Raw genomic sequence first — 26,649 nt, 5'->3', positions numbered from 1 at the left:
GGTGCTTATATGGAATAAAACCATGAAGTGAATGTGTGCAGCTCGCCTTTCTTAAAAGACTTTATGGCATATACAACAGGGTCCGAAGTCCATGAAAGTTTTGCTGATAAGAGGAGCCAATAAAAACAGCAGTGCAGCAGTGTAAACACGTCTACCTCTGCTCAGAGCGGCCCTTATTCTGCGGATTTACATAAGGTTCCCATCAGCCGGCCCACTCATTACCATGTTTTATATCCCCCTGCTCTCAGAAAGCATCATGGCAAAGTAGCTCCATCCTCCCCTTCAACAGGGAAGTGAAGCAGCTTCTCAGAGCAGGTGTCAGCGACCGAAAACTCCCCACAGCTCTGGACCTGAGAGGAAGGCAGCAACTTTATTTTTACGCTTCTATCATTCCCCTCCATCCTCCCTTCCCCCTCCCGGCGTACCGCAGGCCTATGTTGAGTTTTTAATGTTCTCTAAAATGGTATCAAAGCTGACATCCCTGCAGCAGGAGCTCCTCAGCGCCCTGCTGGACTCAGGAGTTACCAAAGATGTTCTGATCCAGGCCCTGGACGACATGGACCCCAGCCAGCCGAGCTTTGGAGTAAAACTGGAGAGCCTGCCCATGTCGCCCGCTCCCCCTCAGAGCGGCAAGATGAACGGAGCGGACGTGGACTCTAAGCCCGTTTTCCACACCCTCACCAACGGCCACAGCAAGGGCAAGCTGTCCGGGGACGAGGGCTCCGAGGACGGGGACGACTACGATACCCCGCCGATACTGAAGGAGCTCCAGTCGCTCAACACGGAGGAGGCAGCTGAGCAGAGGGCGGAGGTGGAGCGCATGCTGGCGTGAGTTTCCCTGCCTTAAAAAGTTTTTTTAAATTTTTTTTAAATGATCACAACCCAGTTAGACCGCAGCGCTGCCGTGGTTAGATGAAAGGGTGAAAATCAACGCTGATTCTCTGCGAGCTTTAAAAATGTTCTAAAAGTCGTGGCCTTTTACAACTTGAAAATGAACAGTTGAATCTGAAAGGAGCGGAAAAGAAAGGTCTGTGTGAAGTTAAAACGTTCCTCTGTGTTTGTTTACAGTTTTAAAATAACGCGCCACGCTTTGGTTTTAACATTCTGGTTACTAATTGTCTACATGGATTAATTTTTCTTTACCTTTGGAAAATATCAGCTGAACTTAGATCTATTTATTATTAACTCTACTCCTCCTCTGAGCGATAAAAGCCGGCAAGCAGGCCACATGAGGAGGAAGTAACTTATTCTCCCTATTGTTATTCATTTAATAATAATAATGCACTATAATAATAATTATTATTATCATCATCATTATTATAGATATTATTATCATTAAATGTATTACATGTATATATTTGCCTTTTTCGGTAAAGTAATTTCATCACAAACCTTTTATTTCTAACCATCCCCACCCACAGCGCTAATACTAGAATATTTAAGGCTCATTTGTCTGCTAACAGGACGGAAGGAATATCAAAACTAACCCACGTGTAGTTAAGTTATTATTAATTTTATTCTATAAATCATCAACTGAAAGATACACAGTGGCGTGTGATTAGAGTGAATGGAGATCTGGTTATTCATTGTCAAAAGTTATAAACTAACATCTCCCACTTAACCCGCACACTTTAGATGTAGGCCTCCACATTCACCAAAACAAACAGACGTGTGTAGATTTGCTATAATTACCGATGTCCGTGTGTCTGGGGCTGATAATCTGGGATCTCAGGGTAAGGCCGCATCTTACCTCCCGGTATTTCTCACTATATTTTTTACTGCGGCAAAAAAAAAAAAATCTACGGGCTCGATCTGCAGGTAGGAACATGTTCGTATCTAATTCTAACTTATTCTGGCCCGTGGAGTATTTTTGTTTTTATTCTAACTCTCTGGAATATATGGCTATATATTTTAATTCCCTCCTTCGTCATTTACGATTAAACACTATAATTTTACACTACGTCTGATCTCAAATAATCGTTTTATGTCATCCTAAGAAAATCCGAGTTTTTTTTTTTTAAAGAAAGATGGAGGCTACCTTTTTAAGATTTAGGACTGTTTTAGAATTTCACATGTTGTAAAATGTGCCAGACATTTTTTAAATCATCTGATATTTTCCAATCGAGTTTTAAGTTTTTATTCAGTCTGTGTAAAACTGTAGATTTAGATCAAATGTTTCGATTGCCTTTAAATTTACACAAACCTAATATGCCTCTTTTTCAGACTGAAACCAGTAGTTTATTTAACAAATAATAAGTCCAAGTTTCTCAGCCTCCCTGAATCCACTTTAACTAACCTTTGAAAAATATTTACAGCCTGTTGGATTGGCTGCAGAGATAAATGGGTTGTCTGTGGGGGGACTTATTATGTCGCAAACCCTTTAAACTTGAGGCCTTAAAAACAAAGAATGCAAGGAGGAAAAAACTAAGCTGTGACTTACAATTTTTCTATTGAGAGTCAAGTTTTAGTATCATTTCTCTCTCTTATACATAGAGTACTTCATCATGTATCTGCATTGATTTTATGGCCAGACATAACCCAAAAGACTTTATTACTGCTATAAAATTGGAGTAATTGTAGAATTTTCTGTTCTACTTCCTTTTGAAAGCTGCATGTAGTTCAGTGTCGAAATGAGCCATGTTTTCTGCTCATGCGTTTTACATACACCCAGAGAGGACCCATGGCGAGCGGCTCGCATGATCAAAGGTTACATGCAGCAGCACAACATCCCCCAACGGGAGGTCGTGGACATCACAGGGCTGAACCAGTCTCACCTCTCCCAGCACCTCAACAAAGGCACGCCCATGAAAACACAGAAGCGAGCAGCCCTCTACACCTGGTATGTCAGGAAACAGCGGGAAATTCTCCGACGTAAGTTAATATTTGAGTTTCTCACAGCTCGGCCTCGGCCTGTATTTTGTAGCTGCCAGCAGCACGCCACTTTATTTGGATTTCAAACCTGCAAGCTTATCAAGAGTCCTCATCAAGGTGGATGACATACACATGCAGAACAGTAATAGGCTTGTGCTAGATCCTCCTGGTGAGCAGTGAAAGCTTATGTCACAATACAAAAGAGAAACTCTCCTCTTGTGTTTCAGAGTTCAACCAGGCAGCACATGGTCCAGGTAGCAGTATGTCTGACAAAGGCAATCAGGATCCAGCGTTTTTTTTCCCAGAGTTCAACCCGTCTGGACATGGCATGGGTCAGCCTAGTGACGAGGTTGGCAGCGAACCTTCCTGTAAGAAAATGAGACGCAACCGTTTCAAATGGGGGCCCGCATCGCAGCAAATCCTCTACCAGGCTTATGAGCGGCAGAAGAATCCCAGCAAAGAGGAGAGGGAGGCGCTGGTGGAGGAGTGCAACAGGTAGGCGAACATAACACCCTCTGGTGTCCTGCAGCAAAACTGTCACCCAAACATTGTTAACCTTCACATTTTTATGTCTACCACAGAGCCGAGTGTCTTCAAAGAGGAGTGTCCCCCTCCAAAGCTCAGGGCCTCGGCTCTAATCTGGTCACTGAAGTGCGAGTTTATAACTGGTTCGCCAACCGGCGTAAAGAGGAAGCCTTCAGGCAGAAGTTGGCCATGGACGCCATCACTGCCCCACCACATGTCATCAACCCAATGCTGTCACACAGCTCGCCACATCATCCCCAGACCAGCGCTTCACCTCCCAGTAAGATGCTAGGTGGTGTTGCTCTGAAGAGAAAACATTTTTTTGCTTCCATGTTTCTAGTGTTGCATAAAATAACTGCTTGCATTTGTTCACATTTACACCTGAATTTCGGTTTTCTTTCGGTGTGAAACTGGTGTGTCCGAGAAGGTAAAGGCAGAGTTGATGTGATCAGAGAGGCAGAGAAAGAGAGGACAAGTGATCAATGAGCGTGAGTGAGTGAGCTGAGCAAATGCCATTGTTATTCTGATCTTTGAAAACACACTGAGAACAATCCACATTGTACCTGCAATCTCCACTCCAAAGTCAGCATGGAGAGGCATGACACAAAGGGCAGCAGTCCTGTGACAGGCCAGGGTCAGGCCAGGGTCAGGGAGGGGGGACGAACACATCCAGATCACCTCAACATAACGCCGTCATTTCCACATTTCCTCCTCCCATACAGGTCACTAATGAGAGGCACCTGAACAGGGAGAGGCTGTTCGTTATGGCTCTGACCATCTCACCCTGACCCAATGTTTGCATTCAGAGTAATTAGTATTGACGGTGTCTAACTGGTGTATACAACATAAAAACCAAGGTGATAGGCCTAGCAGAGCTTTATCCCTGTGCCATCACTCACCTTCCATAAAACTGTGATTTGAGACTCGCTCAAGGCCCATTGTTGTCCTCTCGTGTTCGAACACGAGGCCACCTTTGAAGGGAAAACAGACTGTTTGCATTAGCTTGCTCTTTTACCTTCGGATAAACAGGTCCCACTTGTGGATTGTCTGTTTGTTTTAATTTTTTCTTTTTGTTGTTGCTACTCAGAACACCTGACCAGGCACTGACCTGGGGTTGCATAGCTGTAGTGGGGTCAGCAGTGAGGCTATAGCAGCAGAAGGGAAGGGTTGGTGGAAAGATCCCTCAAAAAAATCTCAGCTGGCTGCTTACAAGGTGTCCTGCTGGCATCCTGCCGACAGCATCAGCTGTTTTTCAGTGTCAGCCCTGACCTGACAATAATATCCCAGCGGGGCGTCTCATTGCGTTGCTAGGGCACGGCTTGTATTATGCATGCTTAATGGACAATTAAAATCCTTTGCTACTACATCTCCCAGGCCTTTGATAAGGGGCTCCTCTGACTTCTACTCTCTATACTCTGCCTCAGCAGGAGCTCTCATTGTCTGCGGTGTATTAGAAGACTGCAGTGACTGTAACCTAGGTTCATTTATCTCTGCTGTGCCTGAAGGAGGACCGATTTTAAAGACCCCCTCCTCCTCACCTTTATGGGCGTCAGTATAGCTGTAGAGGCTGGGCGCAGACTTGGAGCAGCAGGAGCTGTCCACTGGGGTATTGGCTCTTTTCTGGCCAGACAGGACTGATCACCCCTTCTTCGCCTTTAGAGAAAACCAGTAACCGCCCCCCCACCCCCTACTCTTTTAAACTGCCGCCTCACCCTCAGTCATACGTAAGAGGTCACTGCTGGGTCATTTCAAACAAACTCCTCTTGCTTGGGGAGTTTTTATTGATTCTGTTTTGGTCCGTTGATCAGTTGGTCACAACTGGATAGACAGTCAAACAGTGTGACGTGTGGTTCTGGTGGTGGACTTTTTTTACTAGCAAATTAAACTGATCTTGTGGGCAGATTAGCTTGCAGCTGTGTTCTCATGTGCAGTATTTATCTTGTGTTCATCTGCAAATAATATCTGCTGAATCCATTTAAACTATTGTATTTACATGGTGTATTTGCTTTTTGAATAACTGCTTCCAACTGTAAGGCCAAACTTCTGGGATAAAACAGAGATGGGTGGATTTTGAGATATAGTGAGCGTCTATATTCTTGTCACCAGGCCAGAGAGAGACTTAAAACCTTTCCACTTTTCCTTCCTGCCTCCTAACAATTAGTCCACGATACAGATGTTATTGAAAATAATCTATTACTTGCTAGTTTGATGCAACAAAAATGAAAGACAAGAACTGCTACGTCCATTTTAGTTGCAGCTACAGTTGGTGCAGGGGCTTCGCAGAGGAAGAGTTTGAGTGAGATTTTCTTGAAGTAGCAGTTTGAACTAACAAGTTAGTCACATTCGTGAATATGTTTGCAAACTCAGCACCAGTTTCACAAGAAGGCTTGTAATAGGTACATTTGTCCTCATGTCCAAAACAAAAGTGTTACAAAAACAGAGATGGCCAGATTGTCCTTTTTATTCTTTTTACCTAACTATATCTCTATCAATATGTAAAAATAACTATTTATCTATTGGCCTAATCCTAACTAACTGTGACTGACAGCAATGTAGAAAAGAGAAAAGTTGTTGGACAATGTTGGGTCTGATGACAGTCTAAGGTGTAACACCAACATCCACAACCTCTGATGTCCTTTTAAGACTTTCTGAACATGCAGGAGTTGTGCATGTGTGACAGTTTTATGTGACACAAAAGGTAAGCAAGTTACAAAATTCAAAGGAAAATAAAGGCATGTTATTTTATTTTATCATTTTTAAGCATGCATGACAGTTCAGCTTCATGTAAAACACAGGCATGTTATGAATTTGAAAAGCGTCACTGTGTCAATGTGTCACTTGATGATAATTGTGTCGACCTGACCATGTAGAATAATTCTAACCCTATCCATACATGGGTGAGAGAAGCGTGGAAAAAAATGGAATCGCAAATGTGACCAGATGCAAAAATGGACTGGACTGTTGAAAACGTTGTGTGGACGAGTCTTGAATGTGCAGTATTTTGGACAGAGGTGTTCAGATTGTCTCAAATGTCTGTGGATTAGCACTTTCCTCGTTTTAAGAGTTTGGGGCCAACTAATCACTAGCAACATGTGGAAAGTGGATGTGATCACATAGGAGCTCCTATGGAAATGCTGAAACACAGAGTAAAGAAAATGTAGTAATAGTGATATTTTTAGCCTTTATTGTAAAACAGCAACTTTTTGTGCTTTGCACCAGTGTAGCTGTTTCAGGTTACATCTTGAGATAGGGTTAAAAAAAAAAAGATATTGCCATCTTACCCCATACAAGCAAAAAACTTTTTTTTTTTTATTCATTTGCTTTCCTGGTTATATTTTTACTCTTGAGATGGTACTTTTTGGTGCTTCATTTTCCTATGTTTTGATAGCTTTTCACTTCTCATATTTTAAGTGCATTTCTCAATACCGTTTATGAGTTTTTATATATGTAGGAGTCTGAATAAAGGATTTGTGCTTATCATGAATTATTGTAAGTATAGTTTAGCAGCTAAAATGACTTTGAAGCCAGATCTGTGCTGTGTAAGCCAAACTGCATCGTTCTGCACGTTACCAAACCAGCAGACTCAGAAGTTCCAGATCAGATACAGTAGTAAGTGGGGGGATTATCAGTGGGCTGTTGTGTTTTTTGTCACCCTAGGCAAGCTTGAAACGGATACTCGTGCAGAAAAGATAGCCTAGCTCTGCACTTTCTTCAGCCCTGTCTCCCAAAGAGTCACAAAGAGGCGACTGGATACGTCCTGCAGAGACCCAGGAGGTCTGTTATATGCAGCAGCTCTACAATGGGCACTGCCTGGGGTTGGGGAGGCAGGCTTTGATATTACATGGGTCACACAGGGAGCTTGAGCCTTTTAAACTTGCTGAAGATCCTTGCTGCCACTCCCCTTCTGAGGTTCTCGCCCTCCCCCTGCTCTCAGAGAGCAAGCTACAGTTTTTTTTCTTGAGTGTTCTGTTGCACCTGCAGCTAAATTTGGGTTTAACATCATCTACAGGGAAAATCACAAACATTCAAGAGCATGAGCATGATGAGAAAACCAGTTGTTTCCTGACTTTGGATGGTGGAAGTCCTCCTGACACACTCTGAGGATCACTGCCGCTAAAATTCCTGCCAAAGCCAAAGAAACAAAACTAGCCTGAATGGCATCCTTTTCTCCCTCCGACACTTAGAGAGGTCGCCAAGCTCTGAGATAACTGACTTTTTATGAGTCCTTCTCTATTGTGTAGCAATGGGGGTCATGAGTCCAATAGAGTGCTTTATTGTTCTGTGGCGGTGTTTACAAGGCACGGCGGGCTGTTGTGGGGTTGATAGTATGTTGCAGGAGACAATATGAAGTCTGCTGGCTGTACAAAATGGAGGACAGGTACTTAGAGGGTGATATATGACACTGTGGTTTTGCAGTATCTGTATTCAAAGCAACACTATCGGATTTATGCTTGCTTGAAATATGTTTGCTTTCTTGCTGATAGTTAAATGAAAAGTTTGATACTGGTGCTATGTTTGTCTTTTAAATGCAAGAGCCTAAAGACCTTATGACTTAGGGACGTAAAACAGATAGAAATAAATCAGCCACAGAGGACGTCTGACTGTTTAATCTGTAAAAAACAAATACATTTGTCAGTTTGAACTGACAGATTCAACTGACTGATTGAACATAATCCAATTAACCATTTCCACAGTGATGCCTGTGTGTTTGAAGCAAACTAAACATGTAGATGTTCACATCCTGTTCCAGCGTCCAGCACCATGCATTAAGAAATCAATGCCCTCCTCATTGCTCACCTTTTGTGTCAGTGCCTCACCCTGTTTTTATCTCAAAATGGCTGTGTATCAATACCTTCTGTCATGTCAAACCAACTTCGGCTGGGCGCTCAGGCTGTCACTCCCGGGTCAGGGACGGAGGGCTCGGGGAAGATGGGAGAGCTTAGTGCAAACAGAGTCTGTCTCATGACTGTCACTGAGGGAGGGATGCTTGCTGTGCCCATGTGTGGTTGAGCCCACAGGATAAGAATGTGTTTGACATTGCTTGTAATTGTGTAATGTTTACTTTGTTGGTATCAGAGGGGGCCTACATCAGCAAACAGGCATTTGATTGTTGGGTGTGGGGAAGGGGAGCATTCCTTTGGACCTTCGGTGAGAGACAACAAGTAGTCTAGACATGGGATTAAGTGATGGTGTTACTATTGTGACACTATGGTTAAAATGCATTTATCCTGACATAAACTTTGAGCAGCAAAAATTCAAGGATAGTCACATAAATTAGAAGAAATGTATCCCACAGAACTTTTTTCCTCTCCATCTTTCTTCAACCATCCCCAAATTTTTCCATGACCGTCCATGATTACTCTTACTTTTGTGGATCATACTTTCACTTCAGCCTGGCTTTTACATGGAGCTAAGTACTTTGAGCTGAATATGAGTACTTCCTCCACCACTGGTGAACCTTCGCACTGACGTAATAAGGCACATCGTCAGCAGCGTTTGTGTGCTGATCGGAGAGTCTGATGGGAGTTTAGCTGTTGTGAGTGCGTGTACACAGTGAATGGCCTTGGCTGAGCTACGCAGATAGCAGTAGTGCACGGGTCAGTGTGTTTGTTTGCTCTGTCCTTCCCTGTCTGAGTCAAAGAGCAGGTGAGTCTGGTTGGTTGGGGTCACAGTGGCGCTGCCTGCTCTGCTGTCTCTCTGCCCTACATACCTGTGACAGCTGCGGGGCTGGGAGTCATGAGACTAACCCGCTGTCTCTGTCTGGTTCTCTCTCAGTGCGTTACAGCCAAGGCCCAGGTGAGGTCTCCTCCTCCAGCGCCATCAGTCACCATAGCAATGCCATGGTGACCAGCCAATCCGTCCTCCAGCAGGTGTCTCCAGGAGGACTGGACCACAGCCACAGTTTGCTGTCACCCGATGCCAAGATGGTGAGTGAACACACCTGGGTCTTTGTGGCCTCAGATTAGATAAGAGAAGGCCTGCGTTTAGCATATACGTACAAAGCAGGTTCCTGAACCTCCTCTCCCATGGATCCACTGGCAAGAGCCAACAATTAGCACATTGTGCTGCTTTGTTTGGGAGGTGGAGGCCACTGCTGTACGAGCAGGCAGAGTACACCAGGCATGTTCATAGCTCAGCCAATAAGCCTGATAAAGAAACATTCTGTTCTTATTGATTAAATACCTCTCAAAGAGGAGCCAAAGGTGGAGTAGCACTTATTCTGCCAGAGAAGTTACGCCTACATTTGATTCTGCCTGATGCTTTTTTCTCCATCTTAAGAACTTCTCCCCTCTAGTCCAATATTTGATCAGTGGCCAAGAACCTTACAGTATACATGGAAACAGCATCTGAATTGTGGTGCAAGAATACTTTTGATATATGATGTGTAATCTACTGTCCAAACACAACATCCTTCAAACTGCCACGCAGTACAATATCTATCCATCTAGGCTGTTTATTATGTTTAGAATAAAAAGAAAAAAACCACATTGATTCAGGGCCCGCTGATGTTCAAACTGTGGTCTAATGTCCCTGGCAGGTCACTTCCACCTTTTGGAGCAACTTTATGGGAAATGACAGCAGTGCAGCAGGTCTGAGTTGTCAGTTATCTGTGTGCAGATATGAGTCTGGTCATTCAGTGGACGGCGTTTAAATAGACACAGCCCCATCGAGGGGAGGATCCAGACTGACATTACTGTAAATGCAGGGATGCCGATTTAACCGCTTCCATAAACTCACACCTGTGTGTGTGCAACACGAACCACAAACGGCCTTTTCTGTTATTGTTTTTTCTCCACATTTTTTACTTATCAGTATTTGCTTGTGTATAAGTGGGGATGCACAAGAGTAGCTTTGTACTAAAGGTTGTGATGTAAGTTAACGTTTGTGTGTGTTGTTTGTTTAGCAGCCAACCACATCTGCATCTGTTTCACTTTGAACATGAATTTACACAGCAGATAGTTGAGCTTTCATAACTTTGAGCGTTACATTCACCTAAAACCTAATAAAACAGTACTTTGATTTAATTTCCCTCATCTCTCCCCAGATTTCAGGTTCAGGGGGAGGACTTCCTCCGGTCAGCACGTTGACAAACATCCACAGTTCCCATCACAGCCACCAGCAGACTCAGAACCTCATCATGCCTCTGTCTGGAGTCATGGCCATAGCACAGAGTAAGTGCAAAACCCCTCAATATGAGCAGAAACTCCCATTTATTTTACATATTCTACAATGGAACCAATCTTAGATTTGTTAGTAAATTGTCTGCAGTGTTTTGTGTTGACCAACTCCACCATATTTACATTTATATTAAATTTTTCTCTTGACCTAATAGAATGATATGAAGTACAAACAACACAGTTGCACAATCTAGGCAGACAGCACCAGCTTAAACAGAAGAAGAATAAAACTTCCCTTTGGTATTTTGTTCTGTTTTGTGTTATCTCAATATTTGCACATTCAGATTACACATTAGATTCATCCCTAATACAGTTATTATCCCATAGTTTGCCAAATCTGTCCAGTCTTGTCTTATCCTCCAGTAATCTTTACAGATAAAGTTACAGATAAAATAAAAAGTTTTTTTAACCTCAAGCTTATATTTAAACACAACATGACAACACTTTAGGTAGTTCTCCACCCATGTCTTTAAGCTCTTTTATCATATAGATAAAACTGCTCCAATCTTACATTTAATGGCAAATCAAATTATCATTTTTTCAAGAAAACAACGTATTGCTCAGGATTCTTGTTCATGTAACTAAAATGTATTATTATTCCAATGCATTTAAAAGTCATACACAGTCTTCAAATTCTTTAGATTACAAACCTACTTGTATTTTCTTAACAATCTTTTTGCCTAAGTCCAAATATTATCATATTAGTTTTAGTGCTATTAATTTGTTATTTTCATTTTGTCGTCTGAACTCAAATGCAGAGTCAATAGGCTTTTGCAGGGCCTTTGTTGTGGACATTGCTACTGTGTCCCTGCATGTATCAATACTAAAAGCCTCTTAAAACTTTCAGTTTTAGTATTAACATACTTCACTCACTCAGCAATCTAATAACCAGTGCTCCTCTGAGTCATGATTATACTAGGCAAATAGACATTGCGACACACTATCCCCCTGTGTGATGCCAGCAATACATTTACATAATAAAAGTTGGGATAGAGGCATGTTTACCATTGTGTTACCATATTGGAACTGAAGATAATGATTGTTGCAGTTTCTCTGAAGGATCTGTGTCCATTCTTACTGAATACAATATTTCAGCTACTCTGTAGTCTGTGGTTGTTGTCATCTGACTCTCCCCTTCCTGACGCTTTATACTTTATCGCTAGGCGACAGATCTGGACTGCAGGCTGGCCAGTCAAGCACACATTCTGTTTCTATGAAGTCATGATGTTTAAAAGTTGTGCAGAATGAGATCGCTGGCACTGTAATAACCACAGACATCCCAGGAAAATAATGTTGTCTTGATGGCATTATATATCACTCCAAAATTCAACATGAGTCTGCATCAATGGTGCATTCACACATATGCAAGAAGTTATTAATATCATGTGTACTGATCCACCCCAATACCATCATAGATGTTGTTTATTGCAGTTTTCTCTGATAACTGCCTGGATAGTTGTTCTCATATTTGGTATGTAGAACCAGTTTTTTCCCAAAAGTAGCTGAAATGTGGACTCATCTCACCACAGAACATATGTCTATTTAGATTGCTTAGAGTGAAAATGGTTTTCCAAGGCACTCCTGAGCCCATGTGGTTATATTGATCCTGTTGTCGTGAGTGTTTCTTCTGCGGTGGCGCCTGAGAGCTCAAAGGTCATGTGCATCCAACAGTGGTTTCCAGCCACGGCCATTGTGCGATTTACATGATTTCCTCACACTCTCTGAATCTTTAACAATTTCTACATCTGTAGGTGTTGAAATTTTTCTTTATTTTTATTTTTACGCATTGTTTCTTGCTATTCTACATTCAGATTTTTTTTAAACTCAGTGATGGACTTAGGCACAAAAAAATGGTTTGCTTAGAAAGAATATGCCTTTGGTGAATGCTCCTTTTATATCAAATCATGACACCCTCACCTGTCACCAACGATCTGCTCGTTCTTCCAGAATGGTGTTGGTTGGTTTATAAACTTTTGTGCCTTTTTTTATTTCTGTCCCAACTTCTTTGAACTTGTTGGTGAATCAAATTCTAGCTGTTCTTGTATCGTCATAATACGATAAAGTTGATCAGTGCAGACGCTAAAAACTGTTTTCTTTGTACAAGTGTCTGCTGAAAAAAACATGAACAAATGAACAAATTACAGATTTGACGTATTTTTTTTACATAAAAAAAAAAACTCCCATTATATTAGATAGAAACTGACTTGATCTAACTGATGTCTCGCCAGGTTTGAACACATCGCAGTCTCAGAGTGTGCCGGTGATCAACAGTGTGGCGGGCAGTCTTGCAGCTCTGCAGCCTGTCCAGTTTTCCCAGCAGCTCCACAGTCCCCACCAGCAGAGCCTGATGCAGCAGTCTCCCAGCCACATGAGCCAACAGCCATTCATGGCGACAGTCACACACTCACACAGTCAGTAACTCAACTCTACTCTCTTCTTAGTGCAAATTTTAAAAGTATCGCACCAGTGACTCCCACCTTTGTCAACTCATGTAAATCACGCTTTTGGAATTTTGCCCTTTATTTAAGATTATTTAAATGATTTATTTTAGCAAAAGAGAATGTTATTTTGTTTAGAAGAAACTGTGTTTTATTCTCTTGGGGATTCTTTGCAGAACCCTAACATGTCAACTTCAGGCCAAGGGTAAACTTTTACTATCAATGTAAGCTCTGAATGTAAAGATTTACCCTGTGATGACCTCATGGGTCTGCTTTCCTCTCCCAGAATTCAATAATAGGTGCCTGTTTGCCAGTAAAAGCAGAAAGTGAAATCTGCACTTGATCAAACACCTCTATTAAATAACTTCAGTTGTTTTAATATAATAATGGTTCATATTCTTTTCCAGTGTATTCCCACAAGCAAGAGCCCCCACAATACTCCCACCCATCACGCTTCCCTTCGGCCATGGTGGTCACAGACGCCAACAGCATCAGCACCCTCAGCTCCATGTCCTCAAGCAAGACGGTGAGTCTTCCCCCACTCATCACGTCTCAGAAATCTCAGTTAGGCTCACTTTCTGATCTCTCTCTGCCTGCTGTTCTAAATTTTAGCCCAAGTAATAATTTATTGGGGGGTATCTGCATGAGAATCAGCGTTAAATTTGTGAGGTTTCTGCAGTTTCTGCTGTCATACTGCTGCTGAGTAGTTGTTTTTGCAATTTGTTTATATACAGAGTCAGCTCTTTTCCTGCTGATTTACATAAATTTCAAATACTCCATAATGGAAGAATCAAAGCAATCAGCAGCAGCAGAAACTAGATCACCACAGGGAGAAGTGTGTGTGTGTGTAATGATTGTGTGCTGACTTGTTTGATTCCTGTCATATTAGGACGCTCCTGTAAACAAGATGGTGCAACTTGGGGGTCTCTCCTGGGTAAATACAATTTTATTAGTTCAGTCACGCAGCTTCATGAGTGAAATCGCACACAAACCTGATCATTAGAGTCAGTCGTAGATGTGCACGCTGAAGCTTTTACTTCTTGTTTAGGGCTGCTGCCGATGTTCAAACACTACTAGACAATAGATGAGATGGATGTATGGATAGGACACTCCTCACAATTCGTATTTCCTCTCAAACAGCTGTCTAATTAATCACATGTTCCCTCAGCCCAAACGCCCCTTGATAAATGCTCCCTCTTTTCACTTCCTTACTTTCATCTCCCTGGTGGGAGTCACCTTTGCGATCAGGAAATGAGACCTCTTAATCAAAGTTCTCAACCCTCATGTGCTGCTACTTTCCTCCATGCTACAGTGAGGCTGCAGATGAGATGAGTCGGGTAGGGGGTGGAGGTTTTTTTCTTTCTTTTAGTAATTACACCTCTTCCTCTTTCCTACTTCTCCCTCCTCTCCGTGATCGCTCTAGCCTGAAATGTTGTCCATGGTGCTTTCACACACTCAATTTCCCACGCTGAGGCAGCATGCTCGTACCATGAGCCGCTTCTGCGTCACTGATGGGCTGATGGGATGGCAACAGAGAGCAATGTGTATCCTCTTTGTTCGAAAGGATGCAGCAGAAATACACAAAAGCTCATTTAGTATAACCTGGTAGTATTATCACTCAGTAAAGGGACCAAAAACATTTTCACAAGTGAAAGGAAAGTACAAGTAAAGAAATCTATGTTCCTTACTAACTTGATCTGACTTTGACTTTCTTTTAATCGTTAGTTCATCTAATCGCCTAAATTCACTTTTCTAAATATTAAATTTTTGATTTTCATATTTTGATAAATCACACTAATCATCTTTGTCCATGAGAGGCTCTATTTGTGAAACTCTGAAAAACAATGACAGACTTATTTATCTGTGGGGATGGGACATAAGCCAAGACAGTTGTAAACCACTGATTTAACAATACATCACAGGGCAGCAAACTAGCATAGTTTTTTTGGTATAAATATTCTGACTCTTTTTCTCTTTATATTAATTTTTTCTAGGACTTTTTCTTGTTCAAGAACTCAAAATTTTAGATTTTAACTTCAAATATACAATTTTGTGTATCTTATCCTTAAAAACAACTCATTAAAGGTGATAAAAAACAAGAAAGAAACGCAAATTACTTTCTTAACATGTCCTATATTTTGGTAAAGTCTTATTCTTAAAAATAACTGCTCTTAAATAAAAAAAGAAAGAAAAAAGTAGCCTAAAAAGAATGTCTAAACACTTTTTAAGTGCAGTACTTGAGATTATTTTTAGATACTCCCCACCCCTGGTTGTAGCCTGTCACAACGTTGTTGTATAGCATTGCACAATCTCTTTTATTTAGAGAGCAATTAGCTCAAAAGCCAGGTATTTTCTTATCAGGACGTTTTTTGAAGGGGGCAGCCTTCTTCTCGTGACACGACCGGCGTGTTTAGGCTTTATAACACTTGCTGTTTACCAAGAACCCTCCATAATACCTGAGTCTGTTTAACACTCACCTTTGCTCAAAGCCTGCTGTCTAATGACTCAGGTCTTGGCTGCAGGTCAGCTTTATCAGGTGAGGCTGTTTGCTGGCCGCAGGGTCATTTCAGGGTCAGCTGCCCCCCCACACCAAGTGAAAAATAAATTCCACAAACAGTTTAAAAGAGGAGAGTGGAAACTGAGCTTTTCAGACTCAGAAGGAGAGGGATGGGGAATATATTTGGCCAGGTGTTGCACCCAAAGGTGGAGGGGTGGTAGGAGTATTTAAAGTAAAAGTAGCAATACAAGCAGAAATCCTGCATTCACATTTTTGTTTAAGAATAGAGGCTTGAGCAAGAAAATGTACTTTAAGTGACTATGATTAATATTTAATTTGTGAAATTGCCATATTCAGCTGCCTCGTTTACTTTCACAGCTCTCACAAGCTGGGTTTCCATTGCCGGTTTTGGTTCACATTTAGATATGAAAATGAAAGGGTAATGCACACTTGATCTGGCAGAGATTAAAATTAAGTGACTCACCAAATGTTTTCAGTTTGAGCCGTGAAAAAACAATAAACTCATCTTTCCAGAAATGAGATATTCACAGGAATGAAAGTAACTCCTTAAGAAGAGCTCACTCCATTTTCCTCTTGTGAATGTGCTCCAAAGTTGTTTGCTTTCTGTTAGGATGATTAATCTTCTTTGTGAAGTTTTTGTCTTTCATTCCTCCACCGCCCCTCCACTGTATCTGTAGTTGAAAGAAATATACTAGTATAATGTTCCAGTTTTAGATGCAGTTAAAAAACATATGAGAAACATTTTTCGGTGTAATGCAGCCCAACACTACTCATTATGGTGTCAGTAATAAACATAACGTAGACATATCAACTTTCTGACAACAAAGACTCAAAATTAATTTAGTTAGAAAATAGAATACGTTGTTGAGCTATCGTATTGGTATTCTGTGGGATGTATACTATATGCAGCAAATATAATACACATATATCTGTGAAACTGGACAGATTGTGTTTATTGTTTTATGTAACACAGGTTTACTTTGTTTGACATCTTTCTCCTTTTCTTTTTCAGTGTCCTCTTCAAGCTTGGTGAGAGTGTCCACCTGACTTCCTTGCTGCCCGGCAACGAGAGCACATTTTTCCACCCTCTCACCGCGGTAACCATGACAACTCTTAATAGCTCGCAACAGCGTGCTGGATGACGAGTCAGTCAACAAACACAGACGAGTGACGATGGTGGGCAAGGCGGTGGAAATGGGGACAGATGAGGAGAAAGAGTCTGGATTCAGTTCTGTGGCACACAAATGATCAACAAGGATGTTTGATTTTTAACGCAATCTTTGAAAACAGTGTTCAGTTTTTCATGCCATCTCTTAAAGTTTTCATCTGTTGTCACATGACAAAGGAACAAAAGCACCAAAATGAACTTTGTGGACTTAAATGAAGGCTCTGAGATGACTTTAACTGTGATTTAAGGTGGAAATATGAAGACAAAGTGAGGCAAACAGAGACAGTGATCGACCTCTGTGGAGGCTGCGGGACGCCAGGGCTGAAAGTGTGTCGTCTCGCTTGTGAGCAGCCTGTGTGACAATCACAATAACCTGTTTTGATCTTGTGCATTCATTCCTCACTGGGCTTTAAAGGAGTCTTCCATGTTATTCTTTTCGCACTCAGTTTACTGTACTTGCATCAGTGCAAATGTTGTTGTTTCATGTTGTTCAATGTGTATACTGTGATTGAAAAGACTTTGACAATCTTGAAAGGACTATGCAATGCGGCTATAAGTGTAAGCGATGCTTTGTATAACTGGATTCTGCACAAAACTCCACAAACTTGAGGCTGGAAATGAATCTGCAGCTGCCTGTAAAATAACACAAAAGCAGATGGATGTACGTGTGACCAATATGTCAAGAGGTAGGAGGGATAAACGTAGGTCGTAAGCTGCCCTCTATAGCTAGAAATCTGGTTTTCTCCTTTGTTCGAGTGAGGCTGACTCACATGCATTCAGTGTGGCCCTTCCCCTCCATGGAAACCTCTGATTGTTTGCATACAGGTTCAGGTGAATTTCAGGAATGGGACTCACCCTCCCTTTATCTCTCCCGCTTCCTGCCACAGTGTGAAATAGGACAAATATTTTCAATAACTCCTCATCATAAATCAAGGTGCAGGATCCCCCCTGGGTAGAATGAAAACTTTGACAAACATTCAGAAACCAAACAAACATGAAAGAAGACAATGTTGTGACAGCAGCAGCTCTATTCGTACAGGAATCCAAAGAGGCTGCTGTGGGCACAGACGCCCACGCTTACAGTATTAAGGTGTGTTCAGAAATTTGACTTCAGCTGGGATATCACATCCCAACTTTGAGATTAGCTGCATGCTCCAGCTTCAAATTTAGCATCAATGTTTAGTTTCCATTTTATTATAACTCCCTAAAAGCAATTTTGTTCTTAAGCGTGCAGATCCAGTCTCCTGTTCAATATTAGGTCATTACGTTGTTATTATTACATGGTTGGTTTGTGACTTTTATAGGCAAATCTGCTGCCATCTGATCAGAAGGCGCTCATACCTGTGTGATAGGACATGATTTTTTCTCCTCCTAATGTATTATTTTTGTATAAAATTTAAATCAATCATAAATCATTATTTATACTTTCTGAGAAAATATTGGTATTTCAAGTAAAATGTTTTTTTTTTTTCAAAATGAATACATGCTTGTGGTTATTTCAATGCAAATGGTGAATGCTTGATGGTCCATTTAGATTTTTTGTCACATCACTTTTAACATGCAATATAACAAAGTAAGTCAGTAGAAATATACTGAGTGGAGTTTAAAGCACAATAAGTCCGGCTGAAATGTAGTTTCACAAGACTTTAAACTTGTAGAAAATATGTCATCTCAGCAGCAGAAAGAAAAGGGTAGTTCAGTGTGTCTGTTTATAACCTCTACAGATATGTTACGATGTTGCTGTGCGATAAGAAAACAGCCGCTTTGAAGTTCATGGATCTAAAGTGCACATTTCATTTCAAGCAGCAAGTTCATTGACCCTGCCATGTCGATAGCTCAATTCATGTCAGCCTTTATCAGGTACTGACACTGAATGCACCGTTAAAAAAGTGTATACCATTTGGTATATAGTGTTTTTAATGACCTGAAACATATTTCATTGGTATTTTACCTCAGCTTAAGGGTGAGATATATAACAAATTGTCAGTTGTTACAGTATAAAGTACTGTGTAAATTTCTTGAACCACGTTTCATTTCTTTATATTTAGCTCCTAAGCAGCCAAACTTTCTTGTAATCTTTGAGAGTTTTGTGGACATTGGCTTATTTCTCACTCATTTTCAGTTGAGTATTTGTACCATTTGGACCATTTTTAGGGAAGATTTTTTTGTTCTGTTTTTTATTGTTGCTTGTTTAGCCACTTAATGCTTACCAATGTGTCAGTCAAGCATAAGAATAAACCTAACTTCAGGGATGAAGCAGTATTGTATCTACACAAAACAGACAACTTTAAAACTGATCTTTTGGCACCTACCAGCAGCTGAATGAAGAGACATAGCTTGTTTAGATTCTTTAGTTATGTCTACAAAACAAAAAAAAATTGTGAAAGATAATATGGTTTGACAGACACTGAACAGCATTTTTGGGTGACTGCCAAAGATCTGCTGAAAATTTATATCTTAGCATGTTGTGCAATGTTTCCTTAAAGAATTGGAAAAAAATAAGAGAAAACTAGCTTGAGCACGGGAACAGTATCCAAAAGGGATGTCTTTCCAGCAAAGACCTGACACAGGACCTGAGAGATGCATCTGGGCCTTTAGTTCATCCATCTACTGTTCACTGAAGCCTCATCAGAAATGGTCTTCATGGAAGGGTGGGTGTAAAGAAGCCATTCTTAAGGAAGGGAAACAGGGAGAAAAGGCTGAGCTATGCCAAATGACACAAGAATCAAACTGTAAATCAGTAACAACAGGTCTTATGGAGGGATGAATCCTTCCCAGAGCCCGGACCTCAACATTATTGAAGCAGTGTGGGATCATCTTGACAGAGAACGGAACAAAAGGCAGCCAACATCCAAAGAAGAGCTTTGGGATGTCCTTCAAGAAGCCTGAAGAACTATTCCTGAAGACTACTTAAAGAAATGTCAGAAAGCTTTTTGAAGAGGGTTTAGACTTATTAAGAATAAAGGTGCTCAGATCAAATATTGACTTTCAAGCTTGTTAGAATTGTACAAACTTTTATTTTCCTTATATTGCCCATATTTCCCTTTATGTTTGCACATGTTTCAATAAATCAGTGCACCTATTTATGTTTTTCCTAGTAACAGATAAAAAATTATGTTTGGCTCAATACTTCTGCACACTACTATATACTTGTGTAGATATAGTTAAACTAGTAAGTCAAACTGAACACTGGTTTAGGTTATCAGTATATACTGATATTATCAGTATTACTTCTATTCTTTTTTCCCTGTAATTTTGAGACTTGTCAGTTTAACCAGCATTAACTAAGTCTTTTTCACCACTTGGGGGCAACAGAAACAAACTCAAAGCACATATTAGATCTTTTTGAGAGAAAGAAACAGACTTCAGACAGTTTGAATAGTTTAAAAGGGTTGAAAATATTATAAAATCTGCAATTTTGTTGCTGGCATTCACTCCTTTTCCACATTGGTACGCTGGAGTTTTGTGCACAATCAAGGTAAGGCAGGCATTAGCTGTAATTGGCCCTTTTTGGCATGTTGTGTTTATGCAGGATTCTGACTTGCATAAGAAATAAAAATGTTATGTGTCACAGGCTGTAATCATATCTGACTTGTTCGTGATGCCAATATTATAACTAGTATTCTTGCTTTCTTTTTTAATAGCTCTGACAATCAAAGCCTCTACCATACGCACCGACTCCTCCAACGTCCAGTGTTTTCAGGTACCATTGTCTGAAGCTCACAAACAAACCAAGAAACATAGATAAAAATGTCCACAATGTAAATCTTGCTTTAATGCAGAAAGCAGAGGAATTATAACCTAAAAGGCTAAATAACCAAAAACATAATGCTCAGAGAGCAAATCCTCCGGCAAGGCCAGAGCTGCATTTCACAAAAATAACAAAAGGGATTCCTAATAGGCACCAAAATTACAAGAGCTCTTCCTTTGCCCATGACCCGACTCTCTGACATGTTTTATGGTTTGGTGGTCTGATCTTTGTAAAGTTTTGCCAACAAATACATAAACACACAGAGACAGACAGCAAAAAAGAACATCCACAGCTCAGGCGGCACAGGTGGCTGTAGCTCAGGAGGAAGAGCAGTCGCTCACCAATCGGAAGGTCGGTGGTTCGACTTTGGCTTCCCCGGGCTACATGTCGAAGAGTCCTTGGGCAAGACACTGAACCACTGTATCACTGGGGTATGAATGTGTATGAATTATTAGAAAAAGCATGTAGTTAAGTAGTTAATGAATGAATGTGTGTGAGTGCGGTGAATGCGGCATGTAGTGAAGCGCTTTGAGTGGTCAGTTAGACTAGAAAAGCGCTATACAAGTACAAGTCCATTTACCATTTACAGCTCGTGAAATGGCAGATAAATAGTGATTTATGGTGGTTGCATACATCTGAATTGTGGCAACAAAACACACTTCACAAAGTTTTCATGGAACGCACTGAACTGGTGCTGCTTGTGCTACAAATAGATGTAACCATTTCACTCAGGGCACCGCGCCTTATACAGCTTTCTGTTTGTTGTACTTTGTTTCACTGGTGTCAAAACTCCGTCTAGGCAACATTAATATTCATTTGAAGTTTGGAGTTTCCCATGTCAGTGCAACTTTAATATTCACTCTCTTTATACCTCAGTCTTTTGTCTCCACGAGCTGCATAGGTCTTCTTCTTCAACAGCTCAATGCAAAATGTGTCTGGTTCTGCAAATCTAGAATCAAAAACCAAAAATAATGCTAATAATAATAAAAAACAAACAAACACTGAACAACTATATAAAAACAATAGAGCTGAAACTGATAGAAAAGTCATAAATACGATAAATGCATGTGAGAAAGAAAAAGACCTTTCATGTTAGGCACAAGTTAAACAATACATTTCAAATAAACATATGTTTTATGTGGAGAAAGTCACCACATTTGTCCTGTGAGACACCCTTCCAGGGTTGTGATTTATATGACCACCTCTGTTGACCTGCAGCCTCCACCAAGGAGCCCTGCAGAGGAAAGCCTTGTAATCCACTGATGTTGCTCCATTTGCTTTTCAATGAGGGCTTTGATTCCAGGACCCAGGATGTCTCTAAAGATCTGACCGTGTCCCTTTTGGTCTTTTATTCCAAAGGAAACTGAAGTACTGGAAGCTTATTTGCATCTGTTAGAGTTTGACATATAACACTATTGTCTCTAAGCATCACATGTAATTCAGCATTAAGGTCTGTACACAAACTGTATTCCTTATAAGGCTTTTATATGATTGTCATAAATGTGCTGAGGAATTTTCTAGCTGCAGTTCATTGTAAGTATTGTCATTTTCTATTAAAGACAATTAACCATTTATTTCAGCATTTCTAGCATCGTCACCATTGAGTGATGGGTTATGAAGGTTTAGGTGTTCCCCAAAAAATATTTGACATAACATATTGATTATATATTATATGTAATCTCTACATTAGATTTACATGTAGATATTTGATTTTATTTCAATTTAGATTTGATTTCTGGTGGAAATTCTTTTTTTTTTCCAGTTTGATGAATCACTCCTAAAGTTCTGAGCTGGTTTGTATGATATCTGTTTCACATTTAAGTTCACAGTATTTATTATCATTGTTTCAGCCTCAAACTTTGAAAAATGAAACTCCTGAAAGTCATCCAGAAGTAACATTATCAGTGGTAGTGTTACTGTTCATGCACCAGAGGTGACAGTATAAGTAATGTATATTTATGGCTCTATCACAGAAAGTTTTACAGTGCATCTCTCAATGTTCTTAATGCTGATTTGGAGACTTTAAACTTTGGTTTAATTTAGAGTCAGATTTGATAAACTCAGCAGAATCCTTCATTTTTGTACTGTACATTTCTCGAAGAAGCCACACTCTGATGGGTAAAATTTCCCTTTCATGACTGCGCTGTGTTTCACATTCTTACCTAAACTCAGAAATTAAAGATAATTACTGATCCATCTGTCACTTGAACTTTTGCTAATTAGTTTATGGTACTTCAGCTACTAAAAGAAGTACTTCCTGGAGGATAATCAAGGTGGTCAATAGACATGTTAGACAGCAGTTACACACTAAATAACAAGTTGAAATGTTTAGAGGTTGTTTTGCTAGATTAAGATTTATTTACCACAACATTTTTTTCTGACATGCTCCTTCGGCTGGCTTTCACCAACTCTGCTGTTAGCTCTGTGGATATACTTTTACTTGAGAGAAAACATGGGGTGAGATTGACAAGAACCATAAACTAACATTTAGAGAACGTGTGTACAAGAATATGCTGGAGTAGAACATTCCTGAAATGTTTGGAGAACTATTGCTCTAATTGCTCTAATTACACAATATTTCTAAATTGCTGTATTTTTGGTATTTCTAAATATAACAAAAAAAAAGAAGGTTCCTAGAATGTTCTAGTTTAGGTGGTCTAGTTTAAATACTAGACCATCACAAATATATTCTAGTCAGTTTCAAAACTCATGACTGAAGTTTTTTATTTAAAGCCATTTCTTAATCTTTTTTCAAGTTTAAGTAACAACAGTAGCAAATGTTTTCCAAATTTCCATCAAATCTGATATCAGAGGTTTCCCTGCGACATTTGAGCACAAAGAATTTTAGTCTTGGTTACTGAAATTTTAACATCTTTTACTAAAGTGCTAGAATGATGACATTATTTTATTTGCCATTGTCAAAAGGTTTTCCAAAGCTTGGTAGCAATGTAAAGTTAAGGGAATGTCTTTACAACAATTTTGGAACATTTTTGTAAAGGCTTAGGAAACATTTGGGGAAGTTGAGGGGAAAACATGCACCTAAACCTGATTCTAAGTTTCCGGGTGAACTGTATGACAACCAAAAACAAAACTTTCATGGGAACATTCCCACAAAAGTGTTTTGCAGCTGGGAAGATGTTGTTTATGCGCTGTATGTGGCCAAGTTTGGCTCCCCCTATGGTTGTGGGATGTAACACCACTGTCATCTCAGTCAGTCAGTGTGGTTACATGCATGCCATCGGATCGGATTAATGGCTAAATTACAATAAAATTGAGTTATTCAGCTCATGTGGACAGCTTAATCTGACAAAAAATCGAATCGGATCGGGTTACTTGCGATCGAATTAAGACCCCGAGATAACTCGATCCGATTGCCCACTGAACGTGCGTGGAGACGACAGTGGAGTGTTCTGCGCATTTTTTCCCGCGATCATCAACCGGAAGTCGAAGGAGACGGTATTATTGTTGTTTTCGCTGCCATCAGAAAGAAACAAACAACGCAATGAAGAATGCGCCGTTGTGCATGGCGTTTGTGCCATAACCAGCTCATCACAAATGTAGAGGGATGTAGCTTCATCTTGCTCTTCGTTCGCCATCTTTCTCTAATGCCTTAGTTTTGTTGTAGGTGGTGAAGACGTCAACCGGAAGTGGCTCTATTAGCAATAGTTGAAATGGGTACAGCGCTACCTATAGTACTGCGGTGTTGCATGCTTTGTGCCAGTGACTCGATTCATTCACCTCACCTCCATATAACAAAGGATAAATATCCTTGATCAGATAAGGAGCATAAACCAACTATAGCTATAATCAAGTTAATCTCATCTTGTAAACCCAAGTGTGAGATGTGCGCATGTACAGCCGTACACGTGAATTTGTTGCCATGTTGAAGAGGTCACAAAGACAACATCAAAAGCTCACAAAAATCTACAGTGTTATGTATACTGTAAAGCAAAGCTGTGTGGTGTGGGGGCTGGAAACCAAAGCTCCCAGATGTGCTCTAAGAAACTTTCAGGAATGTGCATAACAAAAGCTACAGTACTTGAAATAGCATTACATCTTCCAATAAAAGGAGTAATCATATATATCAATCTCTGTAGATCATCTTGGATGCACAGTCAAAAAAGAGAAAAAGAATGATAACAGAAGCTCAAAGTTATGTAAAGGTGACAAAGATAGAAGAAGAAGGTGAGACCCTGAACACTATTTATAGAGCAGAAAATGCTCTTTTAGAGCATCGAATCATTTGAGATGGGAGTTGACCAGCTGACTGCATGCGGCCTGGACTCAAGAGGTCAAGACGAGAAGCGAGCTGACACACAGGGAACAGAGGAGCGGGACAAAGAGACAGAAAGTGGAAGCTGCAGGGTGAATGTGGCCGTGTGTTTAGCAGCGTCAGAAGAAAGGATGCTACATCAACTCCAGCTGAGCCCCAAAGGGTTCATGGATAAGACTACCCTGCAGGGGTCAGGGGTCGGGAGGCCACTCTTTGCCAGGTCTAATTGGTCACTGCGACAAGAGTTTACACCAACCTCTCTATGGAGAAATACATACACATGTATGGAGCTGCTCTGACAGGAGTCTTCCATCAAAAGCCCTCATCAATGAGGCCTCTGTTGTGCTCCTGCACAGTCATGGAGATCAGTCAGTAACAATAAGTGCCCTTCACCGTACATCCACACCAGTACCACCTACAGTGACAGCTAGGGGACTTTTGATCTAACTCATCTTATTGATCAGCTTCAATGACATTCAATAACATCCACTCAGTTATTTTTTTACAATGAGGTTATCCATCATGCATCAGAAAACCATGCAGTCTCCACAATGCATACTGGGTCTGCAGAGTCGCAAAAGAGTTAAGTGAGTAACTTTCACAATTTCATAATTCTGTTTTATCATAAATTTAGCAAAGCGACAGACAGTTAAACTCTAAAAAAGCTTGAACATATAGCGTTAAAGAAACTGTTGTAAACAGATGGAAACTGAATAAGTACAAGAAGAAAGCTGCAACTATTTATGCATAAATTAATAGTTGATTAGCGGATTTAATAGTATTGTGTTTTTGTCACCAGTTCACCCAGGTGCAAAAATGAGCCAGAAAACAAAGTTTTGTAAACATTTTCGCAGTCAAATTTCATAAAAACAATGAAAGAAACATGCAACTTTAATAAAAAAAAGCTCGCTTCTTCAAAAGCGAAAAACAAACAGCACCTAAAGATCTTTGTTATTAAAATTGAAGTATCAAATGTAAAAATATCCACTTTGCAGAAGTACTTCTTTCAAAATATACAGTTATGAAAATTGTCCAGCAGTAAAAGCTGTCAAAATAAATGGAACAGAGTAATAAGTGCAATTCTCAAGTATCTTAAAATTACATTCAGGTACACCATTAAATGTATGAAAGTGGCATTTAACACTCAATTACTGGAAAATACAGAATTAAGAAAATTTAATCAGCTGAAAAGGATTTAATCGAAGTAAAATTAAGTGTCTTAATTTAATAAATCAATCAATAATATGAATCTGCTAGCAGATGTGGAAATCCTGACAGTGATAATAACGTAATATTTTCTCATTTTTGTCTGACACTGTTGCAAACCTCCTGCAGGACCCCCCTCTTTAGTCTAACACACACACACACACACACACACACACACACACACACAGTAAATAGATAAGTTCCATATAAGAGAAATCGTGAAGGATAGAGAGAGGTCAAACTAATTGTGAGGGGAGGGCACATGCTTGTGTTTCGGGACAAATGTGTGAGACTGTTCTCGCCTGAGTCCCACAAACGCACTCTATTTGCATCTGAGGCGGAAAAACTGTAAGAGTTCCTGGTTCAGAGGGATTCTGACAGATGGATGTTGTCATGCTGATGCTGTCACTGGCCTGCTGCTGGATGGGTTAATGATTTATGAAGAATAATGAGATGGCCAGAAAAAGACCGAAGTTAATGTTCACCTTTCTCGCTGGACCTTCTCTCTGGGGGGGCTGTCCACAACCAGTCCAGACTAACCGTCGAGGGGGCTGACCGACTGACTGACTGACTGACTGACTGACTGACTGACTGACTGACTGACTGACTTACTCAACCGGCCTCCAGCTAAACCCTGCACACAAAGCAGGGAGGTAGGCCCCGCTCTGGGCCTCAGAGAGAAGGATGAGATGAGAGACTGACAAGGGCCTATTGTCTCTTT

General features: G+C 40.5%; 1 protein-coding gene across 2 annotated transcripts; it reads left to right on the top strand.

Annotated features, from left to right (window-relative positions):
* Window positions 1–166: 166 nt before the first annotated feature.
* hnf1ba (HNF1 homeobox Ba) lies at window positions 167–18,950 on the top strand. 2 transcript variants are annotated; one of them, XM_072392211.1, is made up of 10 exons: window positions 167–828; window positions 2,672–2,871; window positions 3,099–3,366; window positions 3,453–3,676; window positions 9,172–9,323; window positions 10,442–10,568; window positions 12,803–12,985; window positions 13,420–13,538; window positions 13,902–13,946; window positions 16,543–18,950. In XM_072392211.1, exons 1-10 carry the CDS (start codon window positions 449–451, stop codon window positions 16,561–16,563), a joined length of 1,719 nt encoding a protein of 572 aa, XP_072248312.1. In that variant the 5' UTR covers window positions 167–448; the 3' UTR covers window positions 16,564–18,950. The 2 variants fall into 2 exon arrangements, with proteins under 2 accessions (XP_072248312.1, XP_072248314.1); XM_072392213.1 differs by lacking the exon at window positions 13,902–13,946.
* The last annotated feature ends 7,699 nt before the right edge of the window (window positions 18,951–26,649 follow it).

Source organism: Leuresthes tenuis, unplaced genomic scaffold, assembly GCF_036924035.1.
Source record: "Leuresthes tenuis unplaced genomic scaffold, fLeuTen1.0.hap1 SCAF_9, whole genome shotgun sequence".
NCBI classification, from domain to species: Eukaryota; Metazoa; Chordata; class Actinopteri; order Atheriniformes; family Atherinopsidae; genus Leuresthes; species Leuresthes tenuis.
This window is presented reverse-complemented; position numbering and strand designations above follow the sequence as displayed.